The sequence below is a fragment of the Pygoscelis adeliae genome, unplaced genomic scaffold (genome assembly GCF_000699105.1).
Source record: "Pygoscelis adeliae isolate BGI_AS28 unplaced genomic scaffold, ASM69910v1 Scaffold30, whole genome shotgun sequence".
Taxonomy (NCBI): Eukaryota; Metazoa; Chordata; class Aves; order Sphenisciformes; family Spheniscidae; genus Pygoscelis; species Pygoscelis adeliae.
The window spans coordinates 1,988,644-2,003,686 of record NW_008823915.1 but is presented as its reverse complement, the minus strand read 5'-3'; the positions used below and the strand labels follow the sequence as shown (position 1 = coordinate 2,003,686).

General features: G+C 45.7%; 2 protein-coding genes across 2 annotated transcripts in view; both read left to right on the top strand.

The window, feature by feature from the left end:
- GIGYF2 (GRB10 interacting GYF protein 2) overlaps positions 1-4,470 on the top strand; it is a 78,905-nt gene extending 74,435 nt beyond the window's left edge. The window contains 3 exon segments of the mRNA XM_009319182.1: positions 1-24; positions 414-561; positions 2,716-4,470. The exon segment at positions 1-24 is cut by the window's left edge and continues 24 nt beyond it. Coding sequence (XP_009317457.1) covers positions 1-24; positions 414-561; positions 2,716-2,783 — 240 coding nt within the window. The 3' untranslated portion in view covers positions 2,784-4,470.
- A 2,465-nt stretch (positions 4,471-6,935) lies between these two features.
- The window catches only part of LOC103912759 (chromosome unknown open reading frame, human C2orf82), a 10,059-nt gene continuing 1,951 nt past the window's right edge, over positions 6,936-15,043 (top strand). Inside the window, exon 1 of the mRNA XM_009319158.1 lies at positions 6,936-7,094. Within this exon, the coding sequence (XP_009317433.1) occupies positions 7,022-7,094 (73 nt within the window). The 5' untranslated portion in view covers positions 6,936-7,021. The remainder of the gene's footprint in view (positions 7,095-15,043) is intronic.

Sequence of the window (15,043 nt, the reverse complement as noted above, 5' to 3'; positions counted from 1 at the left end):
CAGCGGCAACAGCAGCAGCAACAGGTAAATCTTACTCGCTATGGTCCTTCGGAGTGTATAGAGACTATATTTGAGTCTGAAGAGTCTGCGTTTCTGCTGGATTGATAGGAAGATGAGCAGAATTTTACAGGTCGTGTGAAATGCAGAGAATAAAGCAGATTTCAAATATTTACTGCAGAATCAAGTTTTCTTTATAACTAACAGTTGAGGCCATCAGTAGATCAGAGAGTGTCTTAAGTATGCTGATCCAGGATATGCTTTAGAAGGATGAGGTAGATGTGTTGGGTGGATGCATCAGTGGCTAGTGCTGCCACACATGATATAGAAGGTGCTTTGGGCTCTCTGAATGTTTTTGGTATAAATAAACCAAACTTAATTGCACTTCGTAATCTTGTACTTGCTTTGTTTTCTAGGATTCAGTGTGGGGGATGAACCACAGTTCGCTACATTCGGTCTTTCAGACCAATCAGAGCAACAACCAGCAATCCAATTTTGAGGCTGTGCAGAGTGGGAAGAAAAAGAAGAAACAGAAAATGGTTCGCGCAGATCCCAGCTTGTTAGGTCAGTTTTAATTCTTAGAAATTAGTGATTAATTTGGGAAAGGCCTTGTGGAGTGTAGAATTCTTGTTAACCTTAAATGGGAATATTGTATTTGAGCAGAAAAGGTAGTTGTTGAAGTGTCTTTAGAATTTGTTTCAGTATTATTATTTAATGATTTAAGAAATTTTGTATCAGTTTCATGGAAAACTTCTGTTGAACTTTCCCTCATGAAAGAGGCCTCTTCAATACCTTGGTTATTACCTGCAAACCTTTAAGTAGTTCAGGGATGTCAGTTAAACTGCCTTTCCTCTTTTGAGTTGACCTATGCCTATTTTATTGAATTAATGCTAATTTATTCTTTTAAGAAAAGCACATTTTCTGTTTCTTCATGAGGAACAGCTTCTTGAGGCTTGCCTTTATTCCTTCCTACCTTTCTACATGAGCTAACCACCCTAGTCAGAAAAGATGGCAAAGATCTTACCAAAAAAAGTCAAAAAGTGGTCACAAGTTTCCAATTGGAGGTAGTGGAGATGATATCATTAGTAGTCCTTTTGTTTTTTTTCTTTATCTTAATTTTTATGTGAGGATGGTAACCAGCCCCTATAGCATTGATGGAAAGGTTTCTTTAAAGTGGCCTCTAAGATACAAGGGCATCGTGTAAGTACGTGAGTAGTGAGCATTGTGGGATGTAATGTGTCGCTGTAGTATTCTTGTAGAATAAATGTGTCCACATTTGTGCTGTGTGTGATAGAAAAGAAACTAGGGCACCACACTGGGCCAGTATTTGTTGTGCTGGTGCTACTTAGCTCATATTCCTATAAAGCAGCCTGGTATTAAACACCTGGAAGTCACTGCTTTTTTTTAAGGCTCTAACAGAGCTCTGCCTTTGTTTTTTATCTTCCCTTCTTGTTCTCAAAAAAAAAAATCAACACTCTTCAATTAAATCAATGACTTCTGCATTGAAGTATACTGAACTCTTCAGTGGAATCCTGGCTTATGCCACCCCTAGATGCCATCCAGCGAGTCTGATTTGGGTCTTCAATTGAATAATTAAAAAACCTGTTCATGTAATATGAGCAAGAAATCACTAAATACAATTAAGAAGTTGCAACTGTAAGAGAACTAGCACATGCAGCTTAAAAATCAGTACACTCTATTACAAAATAATTCCAAAACCTTTTAGGTAACATACTGCCACAGGAGGGAGCCAGAACAATTTTCTTAAACCTGCTAAACAGAGCACTTTTTATCTGTTGAAGATAATGGCTGTGAAAAGCGGTTTGTTTTCTAGCACAGAGCAAGCCTACACAGCAGTCTCAAGACAATGAAATGTCAGGTTTGTGTTTAGTAGTCTTACACAGGAAAACTTTCCTTTTTCTCATACTAATATGGGGTTGGTACAACCATAAAAATTGGATTTCAGTAGGAAAGTTGCATATGATATATTGGATTTTTTCCTTGTAGAAAATATTTTGCTTTTTCTCACACTTTTCTCATGTGCATCATGTCCTCAGCACTTACAGTTAAAAGGTTGGGTAGAAGCTTAGGTGCATCTTGAGCCATCTGCATAGCCCTATATAACTTTGTACGTTTTCATGTTGTACTCCTGAGATAGAAGATTGTAAAAAAGCATGGAAATACATGGAATTGCTGCTAGATTTCATAGGTACATGTATTTAGACTTTAAAGTAAGGGGTACAATTGCTCGCACCCCGTGAAGTGTTGAGCATGATTCCACACTTGGATTCGGAGTTCACAAAATGTATTTCTGCCTCTTGGACTATGCAAGTACAGTGTTGACAGGCACTTCCAAGTACCAGTTGACTCCAGTGTGCTCCCTTCCAAGATGTTGCCACTGTGCCTAGATGTCATCTGCAGAGTTAGTACGAGACACATCTTTTCAATGAGAGTTGCAAACAGTCTTCTGCTGATCTGTTTGTAAAGACCAAGTGATACTTACTTAAATATACAATTGATTATCTTTGATTTATTAAGGAAAAAAACGAACAGTTTGGGTAATTACATCTCTAGCCTTACTGAATTTTCCCCGAGTTTTTATTTGATATATATATTATTCACTTTATCTTACACAGGCTACTGCATGTAACAGATGTATTCCATCAAATACAATATACCACATCCAGATTTTTAACACAAGTCCTTCTTGGTTTACAGGGTTTTCAGTGAATGCCTCATCAGAGCGGCTCAATATGGGAGAAATAGAGACTTTGGAAGACTACTGAGCATGTGCAAATCAACTGGCTTTTCCTGCATCTGTTAACCATGGATTCTCCGTTTTGGACACAGTACTCTCCACCATGCGTTCTTCTTCGCCTCGCAGTGAATCACAGAATCAATCATCTCAGGCTGCTTTCTCTAGCCCCAGCAAACCCTTTCTGCCCAGGACTGCACAGGCGTTGTTCCTACTGTCAGCCTAGAGTCGAGTGGACTTTGTTCAGAGTCCTGGGAGGGTGGGAGATAGGATTTGTTCACAACAAGGCTGATTTGGGCAGCAAGCTTTCACTGTGCTGTGATTTCTTCTGCTGACATACCTGGAAAAAATATCAATTGGGATTCTACAAACCATTGCTTCCCTCTCCTGGTTACTCTTACCACATCCAACACGTGCAGTCATGGAGAGAGAAAGAGAGTTTGTGGTTAACAGATGTTGGTCAAAACCAAAATGCCACACAGATACTGACTTCCGCGCTCCATCAGGGCAAGAGGTGCTCTCCCAAGCCAGGAGTTGCATTCATAAGCTAACCTTAGAACTGGCAACAGCAGGAGAGGGGCGGTGGTGGGCGCAGTTTAGCTTGGGTTGGTTTGAAGTTGCACACCCCCTGCCAGCCCTTCTCAGCACATTATTTTTGGAGGGAAAGCTCGAGTCTGTCTTCATTAGGTGGTGATGCTGAAGCTGGTGGAGTTCCCCGTCAGCATACTCCAGCCTTCCTGGACAAGTGGGGACTTCTACTCTGGGAAAAAAGGGGGGTGGCATCTCTTCTTTCAGGTTGAATTTGTCTCTTAAATGCTACCTTCAGAGGGTTAGGACCAGTTTATTTTGAGCTCTTTTCCTGCAAATTTGTCTCGTTTAAGAGACAGTAGGATCTTTACCGTGTGGATCTTTAGTCTTTGGTGAGGGCGAACACTGGCTTTCAGATATATACCCCAGCAGTCTTAGCTAGTTGTCATTTCAAGCAGTGCTTAGGTTAATGAGCAGAGATGCCCTTTTGTCACGGAGAGACTGTGGAGGGCAAAGCTATGTGCAATGACAGCCCTGCTTATCTTCTACACCTTAAACTACTTCACACACCTTCACTGGGATCCATAATGTTTAAGTACTTACGGAATCATAACCTTCCTCTCTCACCGAAAGATTAACACCACCTTCCCTTCTCCACCCACCCATGTGCACACACCACAAAAGAAAGGAAACGAAAACTGCCAAATGCACTTAGTTTCAACTCCCTGGTCCCATCTCCCATTCCCAGAGAGTTATGACCTGCCAAGGGAGATACGCTACAGTTTTGGTGGAGTTGTATAAAGGTGTCTGTCTTTCTGTCATCACTGCCTAAAGAAAACAGTTCGAGTTGCTCAAGAGCAGTTTGGCTTTGGATTTTGTTTCGTTTGGTTTATTCATTTTTTGGGGTCACCTTCCCCTCCTCCTCCTCTCTCTTCCCCCTGCCCCCAAACATGTACAGTAACTATACAGAGACTGCTGCAGACTTGTATATAGTTTTTGGATCCAATAGCATGGAGAGACTTGGAACTGTTGCAAATCCGGTCTCCCTGTCTCCTTTGCTTTGTAAATTCATAAAAGGGGGAAGAGGGATAGTTAAAATGTTTACAAAACTTTAAACTCCCTCTGAACTTTTGCCAGTGTGGGGGGGGGAAAGAGAGAACTTAAATAAAACCTGGTTGTATTATATCTGAGAGAAAACTTTCTGCTTGCTTTTGTCGAAGCTGAGTTTTGAGATAATTCCTGGTGCTAAAACTGACCCAAAACTCAACTCTCATCAGTTTTCATCAAGAAACAACAAGCAAATACCCGGGATGTGGAACAACAACTGCTGCTTTATTTCTTCCCTGGTGAGGAATACCGGTGGGTTTTTTCTACTTGATAAGTTTAGAGTTCAAATAAACACCAGTAAGTTGAGATTGGAAAATTCTGACAAGAAAGCTTTAATTTCCCCCCCTCTCTGCACAAAAACACGTGCATTCATGCTCATGTTGTTTATGCAGGAGAGATCAAGCCATGGCTGGTTTTCTGTTACTACAAACACTCGGCCATGAAGCCTTTTTTTGCCAGTGGGTAACCACCCCACCCAGTTCAATTCCCTAAACGAGAGGTTTTATTTCTCCCCTCAGTGTAAAGTCCACACAGACACCTTGTAGGCTTCCCTTTTTAGACAAAATCTTACTTTCCTTTTTTCTACTTGCTGCTTGTTTTTGTGTGGAAAATCCCAGTAAAAGTTGATGATAAATGTCCTTCTACCACTCACATGATCACAAAGAATATGAAGTCAGTAAAGAACTAACTTCTACAGTAGCTTTGCATTATGTTTAGCTGATGTCTTGGAGAGAACAGTACATGTTTAGGCTGATAATTTGACTTTGTTTTAATTTCTTCCTTTTTTTTTAGTGTATAATGTGTCTGGTTCATAAGTACTTTCTATTTTTAATGGTATGATCTAATTTCTTCAAGCTAATTTTGGACTACTGTATACTGTGTAACAAATAAGCAAAAGCCTGTTAATTTCCAGCTCAGCTGGGGAGCAGGAAAGGAACAATTCGCCGATTGCTAAATGAAAATGCAGAAATGCAAGCAGGGAAAATGTGCAGTGATTTGTCGAACCCCGAGGACCTTGCTCGGCTTCTGAGAATTTGTAGATAATGGACCAGTGGGGAAGATCTTGCTCTTAATATTTTAATATTCTGGCTTCTGTATTTAGTACAAAGGTAAGATGCTGGCATGTTCAGACTGTACGCTCAGGTGACTACCTTGTCACCTTCTGTGGCAAACAGGGCCTGTTTCTGTAGCGAAGGTCACTTGGATCAGTAGGGATGGGAAAAATAGGAGCTACAGCTTTGTGTCTGCTGGTGGATATATATTTATGCATTTCCAGCTCCTTTTCAGACAGAATATGAACATAGAAAGCTAACGGGGCTTTGATCCAAGTTTGTCAGATGATGTTGAATTCGATGCTAGAGATGTCTGAGGTTTCTTTTGAGCACATTTCACCAGGTTACTTCCTAACTTCTCATTTCGCTGCAGGGACAGTGCTCAGTCCTCTTTGTTTTTCCTGCTTCCCCTCACAGCCAGGCACTTTTGCAAAGAACTGCAGCAAGCAGATGATTTAAAAGGACACCTGAACTGTATCTGGCGCCTGTCAGAGAAAGCCAAAAAGCAAACAGATCTCTTAGCAGAAAAATCTGAATCTGAAATTTAAGACAAAACTACTCATGTCATATTTGCAGAGCATAAAGAACTGACATTGGGGGCGTTTATGTACTTTATTACATCTTTTTCTGAACGGAAACTGTGAAGCATTTCATAGTCGTATTGATTTTAAAAAATCCTAATGAAATTCTTCTGTCCTCTGACAATAAGCTGGAGCATTCCCCTTTTTACACACTTCATCCTTTCCCAAGTCTCTATTGGTGCAAATGTGATTTGAAACAAACCTCAGTTTTCTCTGCTGTGAACTTCTCACAAGCCCACTTGGAGGGGAGGGACAGAGTGGCAGAGGGTTGCAGGAGGAGGTAGTGTCTGTGCAGTTCAGATCCAAGGAGGATGCTGGCCTTGCCTGTCAAAGGTGACTCTCCTGGAAGACCTACCAGATTTTAACAGGCAGCTCTGCCAGCAGAGACCACACACGGCTCCTAGTCCACCTCTGTAAGTATTAACACCCAGAAAACAAGGATGCCACGGAGCTGCTCTGGCGCTGTTTCAGAGCATTTTAGCCTCAAAAGATTGAGGCCCTTGTTCTTTCACTGTGCCCACCCTGGAAAGACCACTGCCATCCTGCACACTGAGGAGAGGGCAAAGCCCTCGAGCAGTCTGCTTGGTTTTGGGGTTAGCTGCCCCAATGGCTCCTGTGTTATTTCCCATGCCACAGGATGGCTGGCCAGAGGGAAGGCATTCCAGGAGCATGCCCATGTCCTCTGGGAAGGGCTTGCCAACAACCGTTTGTGTGTGTGCCGGCCTGGCAGGGTGACGGATGCCTAATGGCTCGGCTGCCTATGGGGTTTTAGGCACAACTTTTAGAGGGTGGAGCTGCCTTCAGGAGGAGGTGTGCTCTAGAAGTCCGAGAGAGTGAGTCTCTGCTGGGCTTTGCACTCTCTGTGTCCACTTGCTGTTGTGAAGGAAATTTTTTTTTTACCTGACTGGACAAAGTTTTTATTATACCAGTGAAATTCCCAAGTTCTTTCGTATTTTGAAGAGTTTTAAGGATTCCTGCCGACACTTTTCTTGAGGGAAGCCATGCCCTACCACAGAGTCCTTCGCCTGGTCCTGCTAATGCTGTGTGGCATCCTGGTCCCTGCTGTGCTGACAGGTAAGGAGCTTTGTTTGCATTTAAAGCCCAAAAACATGGGACATCTTTCACTAACCTGCCTCTCTCTCCTTGCATACCTCCTCTCCCTCCCCTAAAAACATCCATAAGTATTTATTGAATTTATGGAAACTAGCTCTGGAATTGGTGCCTGGTGGTGAGTAAGAATATATTCTCCATCCTGAGACCATGTTTCTGTTGGGGAAAATGGAGAAAATCCTTTGTCATGTTTCCTAAGCTGAACAGCAGTAGCGCCTCCATGAGCATTAGTGACAGTAGATCAGTAGACAGATCAGTCAACAGTAGATGGGGTGCTCTCATCAGCTGATGGGAGCTTTTGGTGGTAGGAAGAAGTTACAATCGTGAAAAGAAACATTTTCCTGTGGCTGAAGCATGTGTGCCAATTCCGGGTTCCTTCTATGCTTTCTGCTACAGCAGAGCGCTTCACCACAGCTGCTGTAACTTAGAAATATGAAAGTGTCTATGAAAATGTTTAGCTCAGTCAAAAGCTGAGGCATGCATCTAAACTGTTTGAGTTTCTGTCTAGAGCTGGGTATACCGAGGCCGGCAGCAGCACTGGGAAGGTACGTGGCTGCGATTCAAGTTCAGTGAGGTGATGGGAAATGTTAGTGTGAGACACCTATTCTGTGAGGCGCTATTTTTTAAGGAGGTGGTTAGTAATTTCAGCCTTACCTGCTCCTGCTTTCAGCACAGCTGTGCAGGCTGAAGGGATCCGAGGGCACAGTCAGCCTCAAAGGCTGCCTGGTCTGAGATGGATTTTACAAATGACAGAAAACTGGCTTCCCAACCGACTCCATAGATGGGCTCTGAGCGTATAGGTGGAAACTCCTACAAGGAACTGCTTCCCTCAAAGCCTCTCTTTTTAAGTGCAGGCGAGGCTGTGAAGGGATGGCTCAGGCCAAGATAACAGGCAAGAGCATAATGCTTGTTTTCCTAAATTCTTGTCCTGCCTTCCAAGACCTGGAGCAAGGCTGGATTGCAGTTCCCTTCCAGTTTGTTCTGAGCATCTTGCCTAGTGGGGGGATCCTGGCCAGCCTTCTAGCAAATGATATTATTTCTTTTTTAAAGAAGCTTTCATATGGGTAGGGGAATCTATCGCTGCACCTAGCTGGAACATCTGTAGGTACAAGAACAGAATTACTGTAGCTGGTATTTCCCCCACAGATCCTCCCCTTGTAGGGCACCTTGCTGGGAAACCTTTACAGTAACTAAGAAATGAGCACTAAAAAGTGGATGTTTTCCTTCTTAAATCCTGAGCTTTGATTTTTGTGTGGTGGAACGTTAATCACTTAAGCACAGTTTCAGTTTGTAGCTTGCTCGTGCTCCCAGAAGCAGCGGCAGTGCTCTTCCCCAAAACCAGGTAAGGTCTTGACTTAACTGTTAGTCTGTTTCACTCTGCACAAATTGATTCATTTCCAGTGAAACTTTGATCTGCTTCCTCTCCAAGTTAGGATTTCTTTTACACTATTTTAAGCTTCCAATATTCGTTGCATATTTGCTCTGTCTCCTGCCTTGCCAGCTTTCCTGTGTACTTGCTCTCGGCTCAGCTTTGCAGCAATGGTTTGTACCAAACTGTCGCTGCCTCCCTGTGTCACTTTGCTCCCGTGAGATACCCCAAGTTCACTTAATTCCTTTAGTGGGTGAGTTGCATTCACGCAGTGAGACCAGTAGCTCTTGAAGAGCTTTGTACTGATGAATCCAGTATTTGGATTCTGGGGCGTTAGGAGAGACTCCATGCTTTCTCTCAGTTGCATTTTAGAGGGGCTTGAGCCATCTTAAGTTTGTCCTTCTCTGCTACCTCAAAGCCAGGCATCAGGGAACCAGCCTGTATGGTAAGTCATCCCAGGAGCAGAACGATTTTCTGGTGCATTAGGAGTGGAGAGGTACCTATCCCCAATACAGGGGCTTTTAGTGCACAGTGGAATTTTTTCTGCTTTTCACCCCATTAGAAAAGGAAATTTCCTGCCTTGCGCAGACAAAGAAGGGAAGGGCACACAGACAGCCCTCTGGTCTCTGTGCATACACATGCAGCCCTGCCTTTCTGTAAACAAGTTTATTTAACATTCATCAGAACCCCAACGCTCTGCACTGCTCCACGCTCGAGCTCCCGGCGCTTGCACATCACAGGCTGCCCTTTGTGCTCCCTATGAAGGCCTCTTTTCATCCCTGCCCTGGCCCTGTGCCTGCTGTGGCTACCTGGGGCTGGACAGCCCGTTGCTGGCCTCAGAGTTCACCCAGCCCCTGCCCTCCTGTCTCAGCGCCTTGTACTTTCCGTAGCAAAGCCCTCCACAGTGAGCAGAAGCGGAGTCTGCCTTGGACAGGGCTGCAGGTGATGCTGGCCATGCAGACCTGAGGTCCAGAATGAGTCTTCCCTTCCTCGTTGGATTTAATTTTATCTCAGCAGTGATTCAGAGCTACCTAGTACCAAAACCCTTGGGTAAGTGCTCAGGAGTTCAGTGAGATGTGAAGGATCTCGCTGGCAGTTGAGGTTCCCATCTGGGTGTAGGAGTCGGAGCACTTTTGGGGTGCCGGTGGGTCATGTACCTTGATATGGCTTCTTGCCTAGCCAGTCTGGTTTCCTGGATGGTGTGGTCAGGGCTCTGCGACTGGAGAAAGCGTGAATTTCTCCTCCAAGGTGTACTGAGCTCTTTCCAATATCCCATTTGGCAGAAATGGGGAAACAACTGAGTCTTTAATCCTCTTTGTTCATGTCATCTTGGTGCAACAGGAAACAGAGAGCCAGTTCAAGGACTTTCTGCACACCAAAATCCTCTCCGCTTCCACTTTCTCCAAACCCAAGTGGCGCTTGGGCCTAGAGCACAGGAGGATTATGAAGAGTTGATTTTTATTTTTTTCCTATTGGCAAAACCAGTTTCAGTTCATATAATGGATTCAGAGCTCCAAGTGAAGTGGAAGTTAGTAAAAAGCCTTTGCAAGGCCTTGGCTTCTGAATCCTGTATATATTTGGTATCTAAACTCTGATGTGGGCTCATGAATTTCCTTGTTTTGAGCTAATGTGGAAATACATTATACTGCAGTAGCACATCAGAATGCATATGGGGGGGGAAGCAGCAGAGCAGGAGATGTTGTGCTCAAGGAAAACGTACAGTAGAAGACCTTGTTTAAGGACATCTTTCTGTAGCAACTCGTGTGTCTTCATTCTCAACAACAGGAGAATAAAAGATAATTAGAAAGTTTTTAAAGTTCAAGTACTAGAATGTGAGAAGTAGTAAATAGGTTTTGTCAGGCAAATTTCTTAAAAAGATGTGGTTGTTCCAACAGGTCTGTCCAGACTTAACAGCAAGTCTTTGTAGACCATTACTCAACCTTGCTCTGCACCAACACTCCTTATAAATTACTGACACTAGTATCAGCTTCCGACTAAGGTTACTGGGTTGGAGGTGGAGGGTGTGCTCCAGAAAGCAGGAGGTAACCTTAAGTTTTTCCCCTTCCTTGTAATTGATGTAATGTGAAGACACAACTTGTGGAATAAAAGGAAAAAGCTCTCAGGTTCTGAAAAGGATGTGAACAGTGGAGTTGGATGCCATTAAGTTGACCTGTGGACTGTCGTGACTGAAGAAACTGTGTGCAATGCTCAGGTTGCAGCGGGTGCCCTTGCCTCTTTCCCAGGACCACCGAGCATCTGTGTCCTATTGAGGCACTCATTTCTGTCACCGTAAGCATAAACTTGTCACCCAATGGAGGAGGAAAGTCTCATTGTCATCTCCTATTGACAGGCTGTGAGGATGATGCACAAGCTGGTTTCAGCATCTCAAGGAAGAGTATTGGTCACTGGTGGCTGATCTCCAGAGAGGAAGATGTTAGGTGGCCACATCTGCCTGCCTTGAGATCTTGCAGAGTCTGCCTATGAGGAGGTTCTGGTTATTTGGGGGTATCTTGAAGGATCCTTTAGATTTGATCGGCTTCCTCAAGAGTTATCGCTTGTGGAGACCTTTCCAGTCTTTCAGCCACTGAGTATCTGGGGTATGGGCTACCATGTCACTGTGCTGGCAGCTCACCCCACCTCCTTCTCACTGAGCATGGAAATAGCCGTTTTGTCAAGCTGCCTTTGGCGTCATCCCTTCTAGATCTCACTCAAGTCCTGGTGGGTCCCTGCATCATTCGGAAAACTCATGGTGTATTTCTTTATAGTGTAGCTACTCTGATATTTTCTTCCCTTTTCCTGGCCTCAGTTGTAACTAACCCGTGCTGGAGAGAGGGAGAATACGCAGTGCAGTATAGCTATTTCCCTGAAATAAGGTAATTGGTAGTGTCAGCATATGGGAAAGAAGAGGTGCCATCCTCCACCTGGCCTGTTGTAAAACACTGAAATACTTTTAGTCCATTTTTTCCGGCTTCCATCTTTGCCCTGTAAAACCCCAATAACTAAGATTATTCCATGTCTGTCTCTTAAGTGCTCCCAAGCTGTGTTTTTTACCAAGTGGATTTCACTGGTAGTCTGTGGAGCAACAGTTGCCCTCAGTCTGTGCTCCAGTGCTGAGACAGAGTTAATGCTGGGGAAGAGCTTGTTTGTGCCATGGGGTCAAGGTTTCTCTCCCTTCAGACTACCCAGCACTGAGGCACGAAGCCTCAGCAGTGGTGGGGTTACCCATGTGTGTCAGCAGCCTGGCAGCCACTCCGTGTGCCCACCTGCTGCCCCTGCTGAGTCGCTCCGAGGCAAACAAACCACACGAGTGCACCAGGTGGGTTTTCCTAGAGAATAGGACTGGTCCTGAGACTGATACCAGCACAGCTAATGCACAGCGCTCTCACCCAGATGTTAAACTTCTGGTCTTGTGATGGATGATGTTTTGAGCATGTTCCTTGGTAGTTCTTCATTTCTACAAAATTCTTGAGTGGACAGGAAAACCATGCGCTACTTTGCCTTTGATATTTGGTTTCCAACACTTGATTGCACCCCCTCACTTGAGATTGCGATGTGTTTGGGTTTTTTGCACAAGTAAAAAAATGCTGCGCCCTGCCCCAAGGCTGTGGAGGTCTCGTGTAACTTGCCCTTTCCCTGTGAAAGGCTGCTGCTGGGCTGGAGCTGTCACTCAAGAGGCATTCGTTCAGGCACACAGACCACGTCCTCCTCCTCACAGTCAGGACAACAGTAACCATGCAGGTGGGCAGGCCTGTCTGCTCTGGTGGTGCTTTTCTTGTAGATCTTATTTAGAGTCCTGGTCTCCTGCTCATGCACAGAGAAACTGAGCCCAGGAGGGAGAGGGACTTGCGGTGGTCACACAAAACGTCAGCAGCACAGAACTGAACCTCCTGAATCTGGTCCCATGCCTGTACTTAGAGCCTGTCCAGTCAGAGTGTACCCAACAGGCGACTGGAAGAGGTCCTCATGTCTCACTTTGAGATATGTGAGCCCTTATTAATAGTGTGTGTGTGTTGGTTTTTGGCACCTAACACAAGCTCTGTCCTTCCCCCTCGCCTTTCTTGCTTTTACCAGAGGACTAAAATGGGAGCGTGGCATTTAATGCTGCTCTGTTAGAGATCTGCTGCTCTCAGCCAGTGGCAGCGTGGCTGGCGCTCACTGGGACTGTCAGGGTACTGCGGAGGGGAGCAGATGTGACTTCTCCGGTTGTTAAAGAAACCTGCTGGACGTTTGGGGATAGTTGGATGAGCGGTTGGGCTTCTCAAATGGGTAGGAATGGAGGCATGTGAGGACATGAGCTGTTAGTTTAGGAGGGAAAATCAAAGGCGAGTCTTGGAAAGAAAAGTGCTGGTTACAAACAGGCACTCTCCCAGGCTGCAGCAGCAGTTTGCTCTGGAGAGACCTGCCTGATGGCAGCTTTCTCTGGGGACGGTGCTTGTGTTTGGTTTTGTGTTCCCCCACCCCGTGTGCCTCCTGCAGGGCTCTAGGCATCTGCTCTAGCAGCATCGAGGTGCAGGAACCAAAGAGGAGACCCAGCAGTAAGCCCTGGCTCTTGGTGATGTTCAGATGCAGGTATTTCACTTTATGCATGTGCACGAGACTGCTGCTGCTTCTGAGCTGACAACTCCCGTTAGTGAGGCACTAGACCCAACTGAAAGGAGCTGTGTTTCCCTTGGTTGAAGCGCCATTAAGATAAAACCACAAGAACTTGGGACAGAAAATGCATGTTTAGCACACTCTTCCCTTTCTGTAAGGGTGAACTGAAAGCATGTTTTAATCAGATGAGGGGAATTAACAAAATACATATCCAGAAGCCATCCAGGACTCTATCCAGGTCTTAAAAATCACTGAGATCATAAACAAATTAGACCATTTCCTCTTTACTTGGCTATCAAAAATAAGCTCTGTGCCCTGCTTAAAGAGAGCTGCAATAAATTTTTAAGGAATTAAATGCACCGGGGACAGGAGAGACTTTCTGGGACCTGTGGGTCTGGTTAGAAAAAGAGCCTTTGCTCTACGGTTGGAAGGGGTAGCGCTCCCTCCTTGCCCCTTCGAGAATGGGGAGTTGCAAAGACCCTGTCCAGGTCCTACAGTGTCCCTGGATGGTGCCTGCATCTATTATAGATGATCTGAGCTAACGCCTTTCCCCCGGTCAGATGTGAGGGGTACACCCAGCTCTTTTGGCTTTGGAGAGAAAAACATTCTTGGGAAATGCAACAACGACATCCTCCCAGCATGTTCTCTTGCCAGATGGGAACGTCTGCAGTGTTGGTGCTGGCCCTGGTGATGTTGACACAGTCAGGAAGGTCATAGCTGGAGTGTAGCTCCTCTGTGTGGAGTTTCTCCACTTGCCAAAGCAGCCTGGAACCGGGGCTTCAAAAGCGTTACGTATGTTTGGTCTGTGCCTAAACCAACAGCTTCCTAATGCCACTGTTGCTAACTAAATAGCCTCAGCTCTGCTTGGTTCGTTTCCCTGTTGTTCTAACTACATTCACCCACTAAATTCTGTATTCCTCCTGATCTGTCCTCTGGTAGCTAAACCACAGAATTTATAGAAGAGAGGTCCACTGGAAATGGCACTTTCTGGGAGAGCCTCTGGATGGGATGTCAGTCTCCAGCTCTGCTGGTTGGTTTTGCAGAACAGGTTGGGAAGGGCCCTGCAAAGGGCTCGGGTGTTTCTGGGGAGCCCTCGTGGAGCACGAGCCACTTGTGTGCTTGTTCTGGGGACCTGAGATGCCACCTCTGATGCAGTGACCACAGAGGTACCAAGCGTGTGAGGACTGCTACTCCCAGCTTCTCCCCAGGGTGGGTCAGCCAGCCAGGGTATGCTGGCATTGCTGCCTGACTGAACTGGCGCAGGCCTCAAACTGGGAGCTTATTTGTCTCTGTCGTTGCTCGTTGGGCCAGACTTAAGCCTGGCAGCTGTCTCGCTGAAAATCCTGTAGCTTTTATGGATGTAGGAAGGACTTTCCAAAACTAGTCTAGAACCTGTTGTGTTCCCGAGTCTCTAGGCAGCCTTGAACAGCTCTGGGGACAGTGGGAGCTACTCTTTGATGTGAGCCCTGCGGTAAGCCCTAACAGTGGGTTTGTACAGGCAGCAAAGGTCAGTGTTTTGGTGTTGGCCCTCCTGTTCTTTTTGATGCAGGGCTCCTACGGCACAACAAAGTGTGGTGGAGCCCATTAGTGCTGATTCTTCAGCGCTCTCCTCCCACAGAGTGCCAGCTGCCCGTGGGAGGCAGGGAGGGCTCCAGGTACTTAAAGCTGGGGCTGGCGCTGCCAAGATGTGCTGCTGCGACCTCTCTTGCTGGGCCAGGGAGAGCTGGGATGGTGCTGGGGCGAGTCTCCGAGTGCCCCTGGTACACCGAGAGACACCATGCCAGAGCCGGGGTGCCGGGGATACCTCTGTGCCTTGCCCCAGAGAGCCCAGGCTGTTTGCTCCGGCTCCTCTGCTGCCCTTTTTCTCAGCCCAGATAACAATCATGTCAGTTCAGGTGGGCCCTGGCACTGGATGCTGTTAGGTCTGGCCCCCCCCCCCCTTTTTTTTTTT